This window comes from Choloepus didactylus, chromosome 9 (genome assembly GCF_015220235.1).
Source record: "Choloepus didactylus isolate mChoDid1 chromosome 9, mChoDid1.pri, whole genome shotgun sequence".
Classification (NCBI taxonomy): Eukaryota; Metazoa; Chordata; class Mammalia; order Pilosa; family Megalonychidae; genus Choloepus; species Choloepus didactylus.
The window spans coordinates 80,490,036-80,505,739 of NC_051315.1; the positions used below are offsets into that span (position 1 = coordinate 80,490,036).

The window sequence follows — 15,704 nt, forward strand, 5'->3', positions numbered from 1 at the left end:
TTCTAAATCTGAGTTGGAGAAAAAGCAGACATTTATTGAAATATAAATTGAATTTTGTTACAAGAAATGCTATTATATATACACATATGAACACACATATTTGTCCATATATATGCACATACATATGTATGTGTAATTTTCACTATGGAAAATTTCAAATATATATAGTATGAAAGTACAATAATGAATTTGAATATTCTCATCGCCCAACTTCAACAATTATCAACTCATGGCTATTCTTATTTAATCTGTTTACTCATTCCCACTATATTCTCAGACATATCATTTTATCTGTAAATATTTCAATATGTACATATAATATTTTATACATTGATTAATAGTGGCAGAAGAAAACTCCCTAGGATTAATGGTTCTCTCTCTCTGTACTACACTGTTCAAATAAGAAGTTAAAAATAGGATTTAAAGAGATTTTGTCTTTTGTGTCTTTCTGGAAGATTAACATGCCTGTATAACTTTGGCAAGCAGACTGACTCTGAAGGAGAACTGACTTCTGCTGTTTGCTCAGCCCTAGGCCCAGGCCATTAAAATGTTATTTAAAAAAATTTTTTTTTTCTTTTGTTTACCTTTAGAATATGATACAATAGAATTTTACAAATGAAATTATTTTAAGAGACTGTGTAGATAATCCACAATGCATGGAATGCCATATATAGCATTCTTTACAAGAGAAGCTTTGATATTTATCAATACTACTTTGAAATGTTGAAAATAAAAATATGTTGAAACAAAAAAGTTGAGGATTAATGAAATGATGGAATTTCCTGTTACCATTCAGCAATTAATTTGCACAAACAATAATCTAACATTCTTTTAGAAAATTAAAATGTTTTCTTTTTTCTTCTCCTTGCTGCTACAACCCAGTTCTCTTTCTATTTTATCTGTTCAGTATAACTCTTGGAGGTAACTGTGTTACCTGTTTTTCCCAACTATGTTATATTTTACTCCCAGAGAAGGCAACATATTTTAATTGACAAGGATTCAAAATCTATTATCTTGGGTAACATGATAAGCAAAGTAAGTTAAAGATAAATGCATGTTTCTTCTGTTTCTAGGATATTTGTTTAAGAGCAGGCTATGCATTAACCCTTTTTGCCTTCAATAATCACTTTCAACAATACTTAATATTGGAGAGTGGAACAATGACGATATCAATTTTTGAACCTTTTCTTGAATCAACAGTTGAAACTGAGAAGGCAATGGCAGCATTTCAGGTATAAAATCAGAGGTTAAAACTTCAAATCGATAAATGTCTTTTAGTGAAAACTTGAAAATCAGAAAAAATATGGTGCATGGAAAAATATTTACTGATTTGTAAAATTCACATATATTTTGCATACCAGCCCCTTCCACGTCATAACAACTCCATTAATGATGAGGATTTCTTCATTTATACAGAGTTTTGCAAGTTACAAGGCACTTTTGCCTTTATTACCTCATTTGATACTATGACAACCTAGTGAAGTTGGTTAGCAGGTATTATTATCTTAATCACTCTCACACTGAAAAGAAATTGGAAGAGAAACAAGTTATTGTCCAAGCCAGGTTTTCTAACTGTACATCTTTAGCTGATCACATCGATTCTCCAATCCTGGAACAACTATGTGTCTGGGTTCTTAGTCTTCCTCTCGTCTTTTTCTATCCTATGCCCTTTAGGGAAGAGTATTTTTTATGAACCCATATTTCAAGGTTGCAAAAGTTGCATGCATTGTAGGAAGAAAATATGGTCTATTCTGGTCAATGGTCATTGCAGTGACCAGAAAGGGACAAGTACTCTTAAGTCCATTGAATCCTACCAAATGTCCCTCTTAACCTCCTGAGAAGAACCAAAACCAAAACAAAAAACAAACCATAAAAGCTTAATTGGGGCTGAGTTCAATGCTTCTATGCTTTTTGTTTGTTTTCAGATTGTTATATTAGCTAAAGTCATTATAGATGTGGACCATATTACCTTGTCTGCAAGAGGTGTTAATATTTTAATTGGTAGTCTGTATTCGGTTCATTCCACTACTATTATCTTGACAGGTAAGTAATGACTAAAAGTAAATTTTATCCACATAAAACTATTCTCAGAAAACTTTTTGGTTTGTAATCTGAGCAATAATAAAATAGTTAGCCTGACACTGTCATATGGTTTGAAGAAAGAACTCATGTAAGCATTTCCAGAGTAAGTCTGCATGGAACTAGGGGAATTTACACCCTGAAGAGAATCAGAGTAACTCTGAACACAGCCTTTTTGCTTTCCTAAATACTTTTTTGAACTCCTAATTATTTCTCTTCCAGAATATGAAGTGATAATTGAATTCTGAACTACCAAGAACAGAATTTCCATACTGATCTATTTTTCTATAGTGGTGACAGATGTATATTGATACACCTCCGTCTGATTTCATTTTGACCAATTGTATGCATTTTGCTAAAAGCTAAGGCTTCTCTATGTTGCAATGGAACATAGCAAAACAAAATTATTTAATGGAGTTCTTGACACACAATGCTAAATGTGTAACTACATCTTACTCCATCAAAGCAATATAAAACAGTGTCAGAACCACAGCCATATGGAGTGACTACTACCAAAAAATAAAGAGGGTATTATTTGCTTGCTTGTTTTTTAACTGAAATGGGTCACTGAAGGCAACAAAGGAAACAACTCTTGCTGTCATAGAATTATATTTTTATGGAGTATATTTATTTGACATGGAAGGAGAAATCAAGCAAATGAAATCTTCTGATGGAAACTGATCAGAACTGATAGAAAAAAAACCTATGCTAAAAAAAGTTATTAAATATATTTTTATCTACATAACACTCTTAATCCAGTGTTACAGTAATCCTTGTAGCAGGTTCAAATTTTACTCTGCAAACTTTCATGTGTAACAAATGCCACACAAATGAAAAAGTAAATGAGTAGTCCCAGGCTGATGGGAATTAAATATAAAAATTATTAGGGCTTTCTCTGCACCTTACCTCCAGAGTCATATGCATGTCTGGGCTATCTCAGAGAAAGTAGGACATTTGGGCTTCAGGAAAATTGTAAAGTAACTGATGTGTTCATTGTCTAAATTGACCCGGTTCCCAGAAGAGGCTCCAAAGGCACAGATTTGCAGAGATTGGGAATTCTGTTGCCAAGGGTCCAGTTTTCCTAAGTGCACCACTTAGCCACTCTCCACTCAAGACTCCTGCTCCTGCTCCTCTGAGAACCATAAACCCCCATCTCCTTCATAGTCTTTGTCCTCTCTGCTCTTCTCCATTTTTTCTCATTTCTTACCACCCATCTTTAAAGGTACTCACCTCTCTCCCCTTCCCATAGCGTAATGCCTTCCATAAATTTAGCCTTTTGAATTTTTAAGACTGAAAGAGAGGTTATATTTAGAAAACTTTTGCTTCGGGCTATACTACCCACGCCTCCCCACTCTGAAGAAATAAACACAAAGGCCTTGTTCACTTATAATGGGAGCAGGAGGAAAATTGGAGGTGAACAAAAACCCAGTTAATATCTCAATAAAGTACCCACCCCAAAATATAAAACTACATTTCTATCTTAAAATTTTTGCTAACATATTCCAACACAGCAATGATATTATGAAAGAGCATCATCTGAAAGCACTAAAAAAGAAAACACAAATTGGAACGGAATGGTTTTAAGTTGATAGCTGCTGCACATTTATTTATTTTGATTGGGTCATTTTATTATTCTCAATCCTGAAACATTTCTTTTTATAGTAAGAATTTCAATGATTTTAAACTTCACTAAGCATATATTCCTTGATTTAAAAATACCTCTAACTCTTAACTCAAAGTCATTTAAACTGCAGAAAGGACATAACAAATTTTAAATTTTGTTACTGTAGTTTAATCATTAGATTCTTGGTTAAAAAAACACAAAAACCCAACCCTAAAAACATCTAAACGAAATACCTTCTGAAATCACGGGGAGAAAAAATATCTCTGATTTTCAAATATTCCCACTCTTAATAAACCAATTTAACTTTCACTGTTTGTGACAGAAAATCAAACCATAATGTTGGGAAAAGTTTATTCTACATTTTGATAAATTAATTAATATATCCATGCTTTTTTTGTTTCATTAACAGATATTTTGTGATTTAAACTTTTTTTATAGTATGTTCAAATGAACAAAAGCATAGTGTTATCAGTTTATATCAATTTAATAATGCAGACATTTTTGTTGTTTTTTAATTTATAGGGAATTTAATAGCTAGCTTGGCTCATTCCAGAGCTGGTATTCCAGAAGCATTTACTGCATTAGGGACAATCCAACGGCTCTGCTATCATTTGTACTCAGAAAAAGAAGAGGTAAAAACAGAGAAAACTAATTCTAAAATTTAATATGCAAAAAATAGAATTTTCTGTCTTTCACTTCTGTGGGCTAATTTCTCCACAGGTTGGTTGTGTTATATAGTTCATGTTACTAATATAAAATTAGTTTATTTTTCTAGTACTAATTAGTTATATCTGCCATCCACAATCTGGCTCCCACAAAAAGTGCACATTTGTTTTAATCTTCAAGACAAAATTAGGATTTTAATTACAATATCAGTATAAACATATCTGTAATTAAAGATTTAAAAAAAAAAAACAAAGCAAAGAAAAGCCTACCAAATACAGTTGTCTTAATGCTGGAATTAGATTCAATCTACAAAAAAGTATATTGATCATACAAAAAAATTTAATTGAAATCTTTATCTCTTACAAAACTGGCCAGTTTTTGTGATCTCACTCACATAGTCATTTATATGATTTATTTGATCTGGACTGAATGAAAATAGGACAGTTTTCCTTCTCTGCCAATCAGGGCTGAAGGTGGAGGGGTGTGAAGGAGGCCATGCTGACCATAGTGGTGGTTTGCCTCTGAGTGTTACCCTACTTCTCCCTGCCCCAAGGTCTAAAGCAGTGTTTCTCAAACATTAGGTGCATCAGAATCATCTGAAGAACCGTTAAAACAGACTGCTGGGCCCCTTGGTCTCTGATCCAGTACATCTGGGGCGGGCCGTAGGGTTGGCTTTTTCTAACAAGTTCTCAAGTGATGCTGAAGCTGCTAGTCCAGGAAAGACACTGAGAACCACTGGTCTGTGGCAAGTAAGATAAAAGCAACCGGGTGTCAATGTGAAGACCAATATGTCAGTATATCGATCCTCTGATACCCTGCCATGAGCCTGGTTTGTGTTGATTACATGAAGTGTTTTATGCCAGTAACCATAAGATTCTTTAAGAACTGCCCAAGAGTATACTTTAATTAATCATATGAACAATTTAATTACTTCAGAATCACAGGCAAAGGGTACTTCCTTCAAAAAGAGGAAAAATTACCTTTTCTAACATCCTGTAGCCTGATCCTTGTGCTTGTTTCTTTGTTTTTACCAATGGAAAACTGAGTTGCTTTCTCTGAGTGGCTTATTTTTAACCTACTTTTATTCTACAGTCTTTTCCCTGGGCAGTTTTGAAAAACTCCAGTGCTTAAGCTGTACATTAGAATAATTAAATCAGAATTTCTAGGGGGGGGTCCCTGGCATGAGTAATTTTCTAAACTGTCCAGGTGATTCCAATGCACAGCCAAGGTTGAGATTCACTACCTTCGCTCATAGAACTCAACAGTTATTACTCTGCACGTAGGAATTATTTGTGGCACTTAAAAAACCACAAATACTGATTCTACCCCAAGAGATTCTGATTCACTTGTTGTAGGGTGGAGCCTGGGTTTTTTGTTTTTGTTTTGTTGTTTAACTCTCCAGGTAATTCTAAAATGCAGTTGGGGTTGAGAACAACTGCTAGAAATCAATGGCAGTATGGCTGTTATGCTTCCATTTATAGGTTGCTGTCGATTGACATACAATTTGCTGTATATATCTGCAGAGACTTTCCTGTGAAGTATCTAATGAAAGCTCTGGGTTAGACATTTAAAGAACAAGAATTTTTTCTCCTTCATTTAGGTTCGTGCAGCTTGCTCCTGTGCTCTTGGCTACTTGACTTACAATGCAAATGCTTTCCGCATCCTATTAAAGGAATGCAGGAATAAGCCTAATCAGTTCATTCGTATAACAAATAACATCAGCAGAGATGCAAGTATTAACCCGGCATTTTTAAAGGAATTTCAACTGCAACAAAGAGTGGGACTTCCTTCTTTAAGGTACTGCACCTATATTTAAAGTCACATTAGTGATTCTTATTGACAGGAATTTTGATATTGTTTAAGGAAGATCAAATAAGGGGAATTATCCTTGATATAAAAGTATACCCTAAATAACAGAGGTTAAATTTCTTTCTAAACGTCCATCACCAAGGTCCCTTTTAATTCCAAGTAAATTTTGGGTACTGACAAGAATATAACCAGCTCTTAGAGAACCTGTCTGGCCTGGATTATTCACATTTCAGAAAAGTTTTGGGGAGGCTGCCTCCAAGTCTCATCCAGGAATCTATTTTTGGGTAGACTAGGGTACATTTGAGAGTTCTGAGCCAACCAGGAACATACCATGACACTGGCATCTTCTAGTCTTGATCCAAAGCTAAGCCAAACTCTCACAGTGAATACAGGGCTAAATCTGACCCAGTGGTTGAAGTTTGCCAGAAGATTTTGCCTCACTGTATTTTTTTTTTTTTTTTGAGATAAATTCAAAGTTACATGAATAGTTGCAAAAACAATACTAGTCCCATACACAGAATTCCATCATACCCTGACCCCCCTCCCCCGATAGCTCAATCCACCAACTTTAACATGCTGTCACATCACTATTTCTTTCCCTCCCTGTCATCGTCATATTTCTCTGTCTTCTAAACATATGAGAGTTAGCTGCACACATCCTTGAACATACACTATAATTCATGTATGTACTTCCCATGAACAAGAACATTCTTTTATGTAATACCATTAAGCACAGCTAAGTCTAAGAGATTCAACAATGATACAATGCTTACATTCTATATTTCCTTTTCCTTATGTCTCAACTGTGTCCCTTCGAGCCACCTGTCCTCCACCCTCCAATCCCATCCAAGTTCATCCTTAGCATTCAATTGTCATCTAGTTAGACTGTCTTTTTTTTTTTTTTTTTTCTTTTTTCAATTGTGGAAACATATATACAGCCTAAATCTTCCCATTCCACCCCCTCCGTAGACTTCCATTAGTGGGATTAATCACATTTAGAATGATGTTATGCTCTTGCCCACCATCCATTACTAGAAATTTCCCTTCACCTCAAACGGCAACCCTACACTCCTTTCTTAACTCCCCATTAACCCTTCCTCCATTTCTCTTAACCCAAACTCTACTTTTCATCTCTATAGTTATATTCTCTGATAATTTCTTTGTGTTTACTGTGGGGCTTAAAATTAACCTCTTAAATCCCTATCAATCTTGTTTTTCTTTGATACCACCTTCACTTCAATAGGGCACATAAACTATGTTCCTATACTCCTTCATTCCCCCACCTTTATATAGTTGTCTAAAACTACATATTTTACATTGAGTTCAAAACCACTGATTTGTCCTTAGAGTTTGTGTATTTTTTATCATGTAGGAAGTAAATAGTAGAGTTATAGTTCAAAAATTACTGACTTCTATTTGTATTCCATTGTGTTTGGAGAATGTCCTTTGAGTATCTTCTTTTTTTTTTTTTTTAATTTCTTGAGGCTTGTTTTATGTCCCAGTTTATGGTCCCTTCTGGAGAAAGATCTGTGATCACTAGAGAAAAATGAGTGTCCTGGTGATCTGGGATGTAAGGTACTATATATGTCTGTTAAAATTCTCTATATCTCTTTCTCCTTTCTTTGTCTCTCTGTTGGTAGGGCTTCCTTTAGAATCTGAAGTAGGGCAGGTCTTTTATTGGCAAAGTCTCTCAGCATTTGTTTGTCTGTGAAAAATTTAAGCTCTCCCTCAAATTTGAAGAACAGTTTTGCTGGATAAAGTATTCTTGGCTGGAAATTTTTCTCTCCCCGAATTTTAAATATGTCATGCCACTGCCTTCTTGCCTCCATAGTGGCCACTCAGTAGTCACTACTTAGTCTTATATTCTTTCCTTTGTATTTGGTGAATTGCTTTTCTCTTGCTGCTTTCAGAACTTGCTCCTTCTCTTCAGTATTTGAGAGTCTGATCAGAATATGTCTTGGGGTGGGTTTATTTGGATTTATTCTATTTGGAGTTCGCTGGGCATTTATGCTTTGTGTATTTATATTGTGTAGAAGGTTGGGGAAGTTTTCCCCAACAATTTCTTTGAATACTGTTTCTAGACCTTTACCCTTCTCTTCCCCTTCTGGGACACCAATGAGTCTTAAGTTTGGACGTTTTATTTTATCTATCGTATCCCTGAGATCCATTGCGTTTTTTTCTATTTTTTTCTCCATTCTTTCGTTCTTTCGTTTTCTGTTCTGTGGATTTCTAGGACACTGAAATGTTGTTCATCTTCCACTAGTCTTGTATTGTGAATATCCAGAGTCTTTTTAATTTGGCCAACAGTTTCTTTTATTTCCATAAGATCTTCTGTTTTTTTATTTACTCTTGCAATGTCTTCTTTATGCTCTTCTAGGGTCTTCTTTTTGGCACTTATATCCTGGGCCATGGTCCTCTTGATGTCCTTTAAATCCTTTGCCATGTTTTCGTTCTTTGATTGTAGTTCTTTAATTAATTTTGCGAGATATAACATTTCTTCCGAAATCTTGATTTGTGTGTTTGGAGCTGGATTCTCCATATTGTCTGGTTTTATCATATGCGTTAAGATTTTCTGTTGTTTTTGGCCTCTTGGCATTTGTTTTGCTTGATAGGGTTCTTTCAAGTTGTATCAAAAAAAAAGGGGGGGGATATCGATCTAATTTTTCAGAGACACAGTTTGGTGACGTACACTTTCTCTTACTAACTAGCAGATGGCATCTGTGAGTCTTTAATTTGTTAGAATTGCAGCTTGGTGACATACACTTTCTCTAACTAACCAGCAGATGGCGTCCGTGAGTCACTTATTCCCCTCAAGTCAGTTCTTCCCAACTTTGTGATATGTGGGGATCTGATTCTTTTGGGGTCCAATTGGTGCACTTAATTTGGGTGTGTTGTTGGTGCTGTCTGCCCCCAATGAGGGGCATGTGCCTGAGTGGTTAGGGAGGAAGGGCAGGTTTAACAATCAAATCTCCCAGGTGTTCCCAGAGATTTAAGGCTGTTCTCTGCCGCTGACACAAAAGTCCTTGGTATTGGCGTAGGTTCTCTGGGATTTCTGAGCAGTTCCCCCCCTCCCTGCTGTGTTTTTCCAGGACCTCTGTTGTCGGGGGAGAGCGGGCCATGCCACGTCACAAGTGAGCGCTGGCCTCCAGGGAAGCCCTGGGCCGCCGGGCTGTGTAGGGGCGTTCCCAGCCTGCTTCAAAGATGGTTGAATGAGACGCGTTAACTTCCCCCTTTCCGCACAGCTCTGCTCTCCCAGCTCCGGGAAAATCAGCCATGGGTGTATTCAAGGCCACTGTCCACGGCCAATATTGTGTCGTGTGAGTGATGCTGCGGGAAAGACTCCCTGTCAGGCTGGGTTTCTCGGCTGGGCTCTGTGCTGTGTGTTCAGCCAGGCAGGAGCAGCCCCGCTTGCTGGGGTGACGGCCGTGAGGCTGGGTCTCTCGGCTGGGCTCTACGCTGTGTGCTCGCCCCGGGCAGGAGCAGCCCCGCCCGCCGGGGAGACGGCTGCGAGGCTGGGTCTCTTGGCTGGGCTCTATGCTGTGTGCTCGCCCCGGGCAGGAGCAGCCCCACCCGCTGGGGAGACCACTGCAAGCCATGCATCCCCCCTTTGTTTCCCTGGACCCGACACAATCAGCAGTGGGTGTGGGAAGGGGTATCCTCCACCCCAGAAACCGAGGCGTTAGTCCAGACCACTCCCGTCTTATCTGCAGCTGTTCCCGGGTTTCTTTTATATATATATATATATATATATATATATATATTTTTTTTTTTAAAGTCCAGCCCACCATTTCCCCACAATGCAGCATGGCTGAGGGATTCAGCCTACTCACTCACTCGTTTCAGAATGCAGACTCCTGGTTTCGCCAAAAGCACGTTCCCTGTGGCTTTAGCAGAACTTGTCCAGCTGGTGCTACTTTGGAAGTGGTGTTCTGGGTCCTTTTTGGTTTTTTATCTAGTGTTTTCCACGGAGGTGTTTTTTTCTTTGTCTCACCTAGTTGCCATCTTAGGTTCCTCCCCGCCTCACTGTATTTTAATCCTAAACTTTAGTCTCTGAAAAATGGGAGACTTTCCTTACAGTGGGCATATCTCCTCTTCTGTAGATGTAATGGAATTATAGCAAATCTTCTTTGCAGGTAGCAATAGTCATATATAGGAAAGGAACTAGGAAGCAAGAATGAATTAAAATATTTCATTACATACTCAAGATATAGTATTAAGTCTATGATAATAGATGAGAAAAGGATCCAATAGTGTGTCATGGTTATATAAATCAATTTTAAGTATAGAGAAAGATGAGTACATCCTTGGAGTCACTTTAATTTTAATTCTTTGAAAACCTGAAAAAAAAATCAACCCAGCTAATTTCCTACTTTTATATGATAAGCCAGGAAATCTAATTGCACTTGCTATAATTGACAATGTTAAAAAATAATAGCACTGGTTCAAAAAATATACCCTACAGCATGACACAAGTGAAATTTTTAGAGAGTAGGCTATAGTTTTCCCTTACAATTTGAAAAAAATATTTTAGGATAAATAATGGAAGTATCATTTTACACAGACACCCCCACAGCTAGTCCCTGTGACAACTTTGTGGGAATTAGAGAAAGGTGCCCCTTCTTCACGACACTATCTGCTAGAAATAGTAACTGTACATAAGCAGTGACCAGTGGTTAGCAAACTTTTAAGACTTGTTACCAAGTGAGGTGGAACTGGGAAGCAAATAATCACTAACTTGCAAAGGAGTTTAGCCAAACACAGATTAAGAGCAGTCCTTCAGACTGCTAAGTCAGCTCAAGATTTCAGATACCAATTGTAAATTCAGGGGCCCCCAGAACCACCCTCACTTCTGCTCAGCTGGCTACAAAATCAGGGGTTGCCACAAGCTCCTCAAGTTTGATAATTCATTAGAATGTTTCCCTTCCATATGGCAATGGGAATGTTTATCCTATGAGTGTCCCTCCTTTGTATATTGGCAGCAGATAACTTTGTTCTAAATTTCACAGGTCCACAGCAGAGGGGAATTTTGCCTTAGGACTGACCATACCTGTAACCGACTTTGATGGGATCTTGTACTTACCTATTGTTACTGAAATGATTTAAGTTTTTGTGATATTGTGATGGGATGAATGTATTTTGTATATGGAAAGATCGTGTCATTTTGGGGTCCAGGGGGTGGAATGTGCTGGTTTGGATGTATTATGTCCCCCAAAATACCATGTTCTTTGATGCAATCTTGTGGGGGCAGAAGTGATAGTGTTGATTAGGTTGAAATCCTTTGATTGAGTGTTTCCATGGAGATGTGACTCAATCAACTGTAAGTGAAACATTTTGATTGGCTAATTTCCACGGAGATATGGACCCTGCCCATTCAGGTGGGTCTTGATTTAATTACCTGAGTACTTTAAAAAGAGCCACACAGGCCCAGACGCTAGCTGCAGCTTAGAGAGACATTTTGAAGACGGCCATTGAAAGCTGACATTTTGGAAAATGCCATTTTGAAACATAACCTGGAAGCAAGCAGATGTCAGCCATGTGCCTTCCCAGCTAATAGCTTTTTTGGATGCGAATGGCCTTTCTTCATTGAAGGTACCCTATTGTTGATGCCTTACCTTGGACACTTTACAGCCTTAAGACTGTAACTATGTAACCAAATAAACCCCCTTTATAAAAGCCAATCCATTTCTGGTGTTTTGCAAAATAGCAGCATTAGCAAACCGAATACCCCCTCTCCAGGAGATTTTACATTGCCAGAGGGGCTCATCATGGATCACCAGGTGTGGTATGAGGGACCCACCATGAGTGACAAAGACAATCCTATCACTCAGAAAATTCCTTGTGTTAGAGTTACCTTCCAGGAGCCAAAGACTAAGGCCAGATCTCTTTGTGAGAAGGCCAAATTCCTAGCTACACACCTTTATAACCAACACTGCAATGTACTCTCCTTAGAGCATTTATATAGACTATTTAATCTTCAAAACAATACTGTGAGGGAGTTTGGCTTAATAAAACAATGGAAAATGGATTAAAAGATTATCAAGGCAAATTTTGGGCCTTTGGGATGGATAACCATATTTCCCCACAAAATATTCCTGGATACCACTACTGGAAACAATAGATTGTGGTTGGGAACATGATAGTATTGCTTCTCTATCCCACTTTCCAACTGTACCCCAAGAATGGCAGATTAGTAAAGTTCCTTTGGATGTGTTGATTTTAAAGTGTATATAGTAAGAGGATTTTACCAGTGGTAACTGACACTTTATGAGGGGAATCTGAGCCTAACACCAGCTAATTTCATGTTACCCTATAGCCATGCAGGAGGCATATGAAAAGATTGAGTATATGCAATTTTACAGCTGGTAATCTGAGGCCTGTGTCTCATTAAGGCTGATAGCAGCAAATGTGCCTCACTTAATTATCAGGAATAAATTAATGATAAACATCTTTAATGTACTGATTTTAATGTAGTCATACATTTTATTACTAGAGAAGTTTTGAAATACCATATTTTATATATGTACAGAATGATCACACATATGCAAACCATATTAACTTAGTTATACCTTGTTACTCTTTGGCTTGAAACACTTCACTAGTATCCCATGACTTTGAAATAAATTTGCTAGTATTAATACAAAAAATGACCTGATGTTCATTCACCAACCTTACTTCCCATCACAATCCATACACCTTATATTCCAACAATACCAGACTATTTAGTGTCCTCTGGGCACCATACTGTTTTATAGTACTATGATTTTTCATATTTTGTTTCTTCCATCTGAAATACCTCCCCCTCCCCCCTACCTCATCCATTTGGAGACCTGTTTCCTTCAAAACCCATCTGAAGGGTCTCTTCCATGAGGTTTTCCCTGATCACTTTGAGCAAATTTAATCACCATGTTTTAATTGAGTAAATGAGTGACTGATTATAAAATCCCTAAAACTAATGTACATAGTTTTCGGAAGTTGTTGGGTAGAATCTTCAGTTTTTAATAATTTTTCTTACTGTTTCAATTTCCTTACATTCTTCTTAATGTCATTGTATGAATGGGATACATTTTATTAATTGGTGGGTTTTACATTCTTTTTGGAGGCTGGCAGCAAACTCTGTTATGTGTACATCTTCAGAGTTTCAGAGGCATCTTTCCTCTGTCCTAACCTTGTGTTCCTTGGGACAATCAAGACTAAAGCTGTGTCAGAAATCATCTCAACCACTTTCAGCAGACAGAACAAAAAGGCTTCTAAAGTATTTATTTTCTTTATAGCATTTACCAAAATTGGTAATTACCTTGTTTATATATTTGACTTTTATTTCTTATTTTTCTTATAGAATGAAGGAGCAGATCTTATCTTGTCTGCTTTTTTACATTGTTCCCAGTAAATATCACAGTATGTGACATGGAAGTACTCAATAAATATGTGCTGAATAAATAGATAAATAAATCAGTGGGGGAGCAGAGTAATGGACAGAATTAATTAAACATATAACAAATAATTATGATAGCAGGCACTGAGTGAACAAGACCCTGTCTCTGCCCCTCAAGAGTCTTACAGCGTAGTAAAGGATACAAGGGATACAAGCAAGCAAACCAGCAAATGAAATACAGTATGACAAATAAACCTGGAATGTTCAAGAAGCACATTGGAAGCGTACCCAACCAGTCTTGGACGTTCAGATAAGGCTTTCTGGAGGAAGCCTGTCTAAACTGAGTTCCAACAGATGAATGGAGAAAGGCCAGAGGAAGCCTTCCAGGAAGAGGGAACAATATGTGCCAAAAGCTTGGAGACAGCTTAGCAAGTTACTTAGGATTGGAGCAGAGAGCTGGAAGAGTGGAAATAGATTGAGCTGGAGAGATAATAGGGGCTAGATCATGGGTCACGTAAAACACTGATTCTCAAAGGGATGTGCCACAGAAGACACAGTTGTCACAACTGGAGGGATTCTATAGGCATCTAGTTGGCATGGCCAGGGATGCTGCTAAATATCCCACAATGCCGAAAACAGCCCACCCACAATAAAGAATTATGGGGTTCAAAATGTCAGTAGTGCTTAGGTTGAGAAACCCTGATGGAAAGGAAGAGTCATTAAAAGTTGGTAAGCAGAGGAGACCGAATTAAGTTTTAAGTTTTTAAATGCTCATTCTGGCTAGAAGAGGGATTAAAGCCTAGTAAGACCGGAGAGAGGAATTAGGAAGATAGAGCTAAGTGGGAGATGATGGTGGCCTCAGTATATAGGAGTAAGAGTGAACACAGAGTGAAGTTGACAAATCTGAGATTTTAGGAAGGAAAATAGGTAGAAATTATTGATCAGGGTTTATTAATCATGAGTAGTTAAAAGAGTAAGGGATTTATAGGACTTCCATTTCTACCCATGAAGGAGTAAGTGCTATAGGTATTATCCTCCTACTATAAACAAATAGAAAACTAGAGAAAATATATGCAACAACTATTTTTTTTTTTTTTTGACATTGGTCCACAGGCAGTATAGGACTGATCTCCAAGAGAAGAAAAACAAGTGAGGTGAGGTGAACCCTACAACTGTCCCAACTTTCTACCAGGAAGCATTTCTGGACCATGGTGTAGCAAAGGAAAATCCAAATTCAGCCTTGCAATCTTACTAAGTTAAGGAGACAATCAAGAGATTTTGAAGGATAAGGTGGCTGGAATTTGCAGGGCAGAGTCTTAGGAGAGGAGAGAGGGACTCAGTGGAAGAGTTCTAAAAATCTATGGCTCTATGACTAAATGCCAGTCTGAGCATGTGTAAGACAAAACCTGACAAAGCCAGACAAGGAACAACTGCAAAGCAAAAAAAAAAAAAAAAAATTACCAGGGATCTGTAAGCCAACAATTCCCAGAGCTCACACAGTATTGGGAATTATTTGATTTACCACCAGCCAGAATGGAAAAACCTCACTGATTACATGGGACAATCAGTAAAGATCCTCATAAATATCAATGTCTTAGTAAAAGAACTAAATTAGCTATAAAGAATACTCTAGACCCTCCCTTTTTCTAAATTCAATTTTATTGAGATATAGTCACATACCATGCAGTCATAAAAAGTGTACAATTGTTTACAGTACCATTATATAGCTGTGCATTCATCACCAAAATTAATTTTTGAACATTTTCATTACCACACACACAAAAATAATAAGAATAAAAATGAATAAAAATTAAAGTGAAAAAGAACAAGTAAAGTAAAAAAGAACACTGGGTGCCTTTTTTTTTTTTGGTCCCCGTTTTTCTACTCATCCATCCATACACTGGATAAAGGGGAGTGTGATCCACATGGCTTCCCCAATCATATTGTCACCCCTCATAAGCTACATTGTTATATTATACAATCATCTTCAAGATTCAAGGGTTCTGGGTTGTACTTTGATAGTTTCAGGTATTTACTGCTAGCTATTCCAATTCACTAGAACCTAAAAAGGGTTATCTATATTGTGCGTATGAGTGCCCACCAGAATGATCTCTCAGCTCCTTTTGGAATCTCTCAGTCACTGAAACGTATTTC

The 15,704-nt window shown here is 37.3% G+C and overlaps 1 protein-coding gene across 1 annotated transcript in view; it reads left to right on the forward strand.

Moving 5' to 3' along the window:
• ANKAR (ankyrin and armadillo repeat containing) overlaps nucleotides 1–5,089 on the forward strand; it is a 162,368-nt gene extending 157,279 nt beyond the window's left edge. The window contains exons 18-21 of the mRNA XM_037850171.1: nucleotides 1,074–1,232; nucleotides 1,926–2,043; nucleotides 4,226–4,335; nucleotides 4,951–5,089. Of these exons, the coding sequence (XP_037706099.1) occupies nucleotides 1,074–1,232; nucleotides 1,926–2,043; nucleotides 4,226–4,335; nucleotides 4,951–4,980 (417 nt within the window). The 3' untranslated portion in view covers nucleotides 4,981–5,089. The remainder of the gene's footprint in view (nucleotides 1–1,073; nucleotides 1,233–1,925; nucleotides 2,044–4,225; nucleotides 4,336–4,950) is intronic.
• The last annotated feature ends 10,615 nt before the right edge of the window (nucleotides 5,090–15,704 follow it).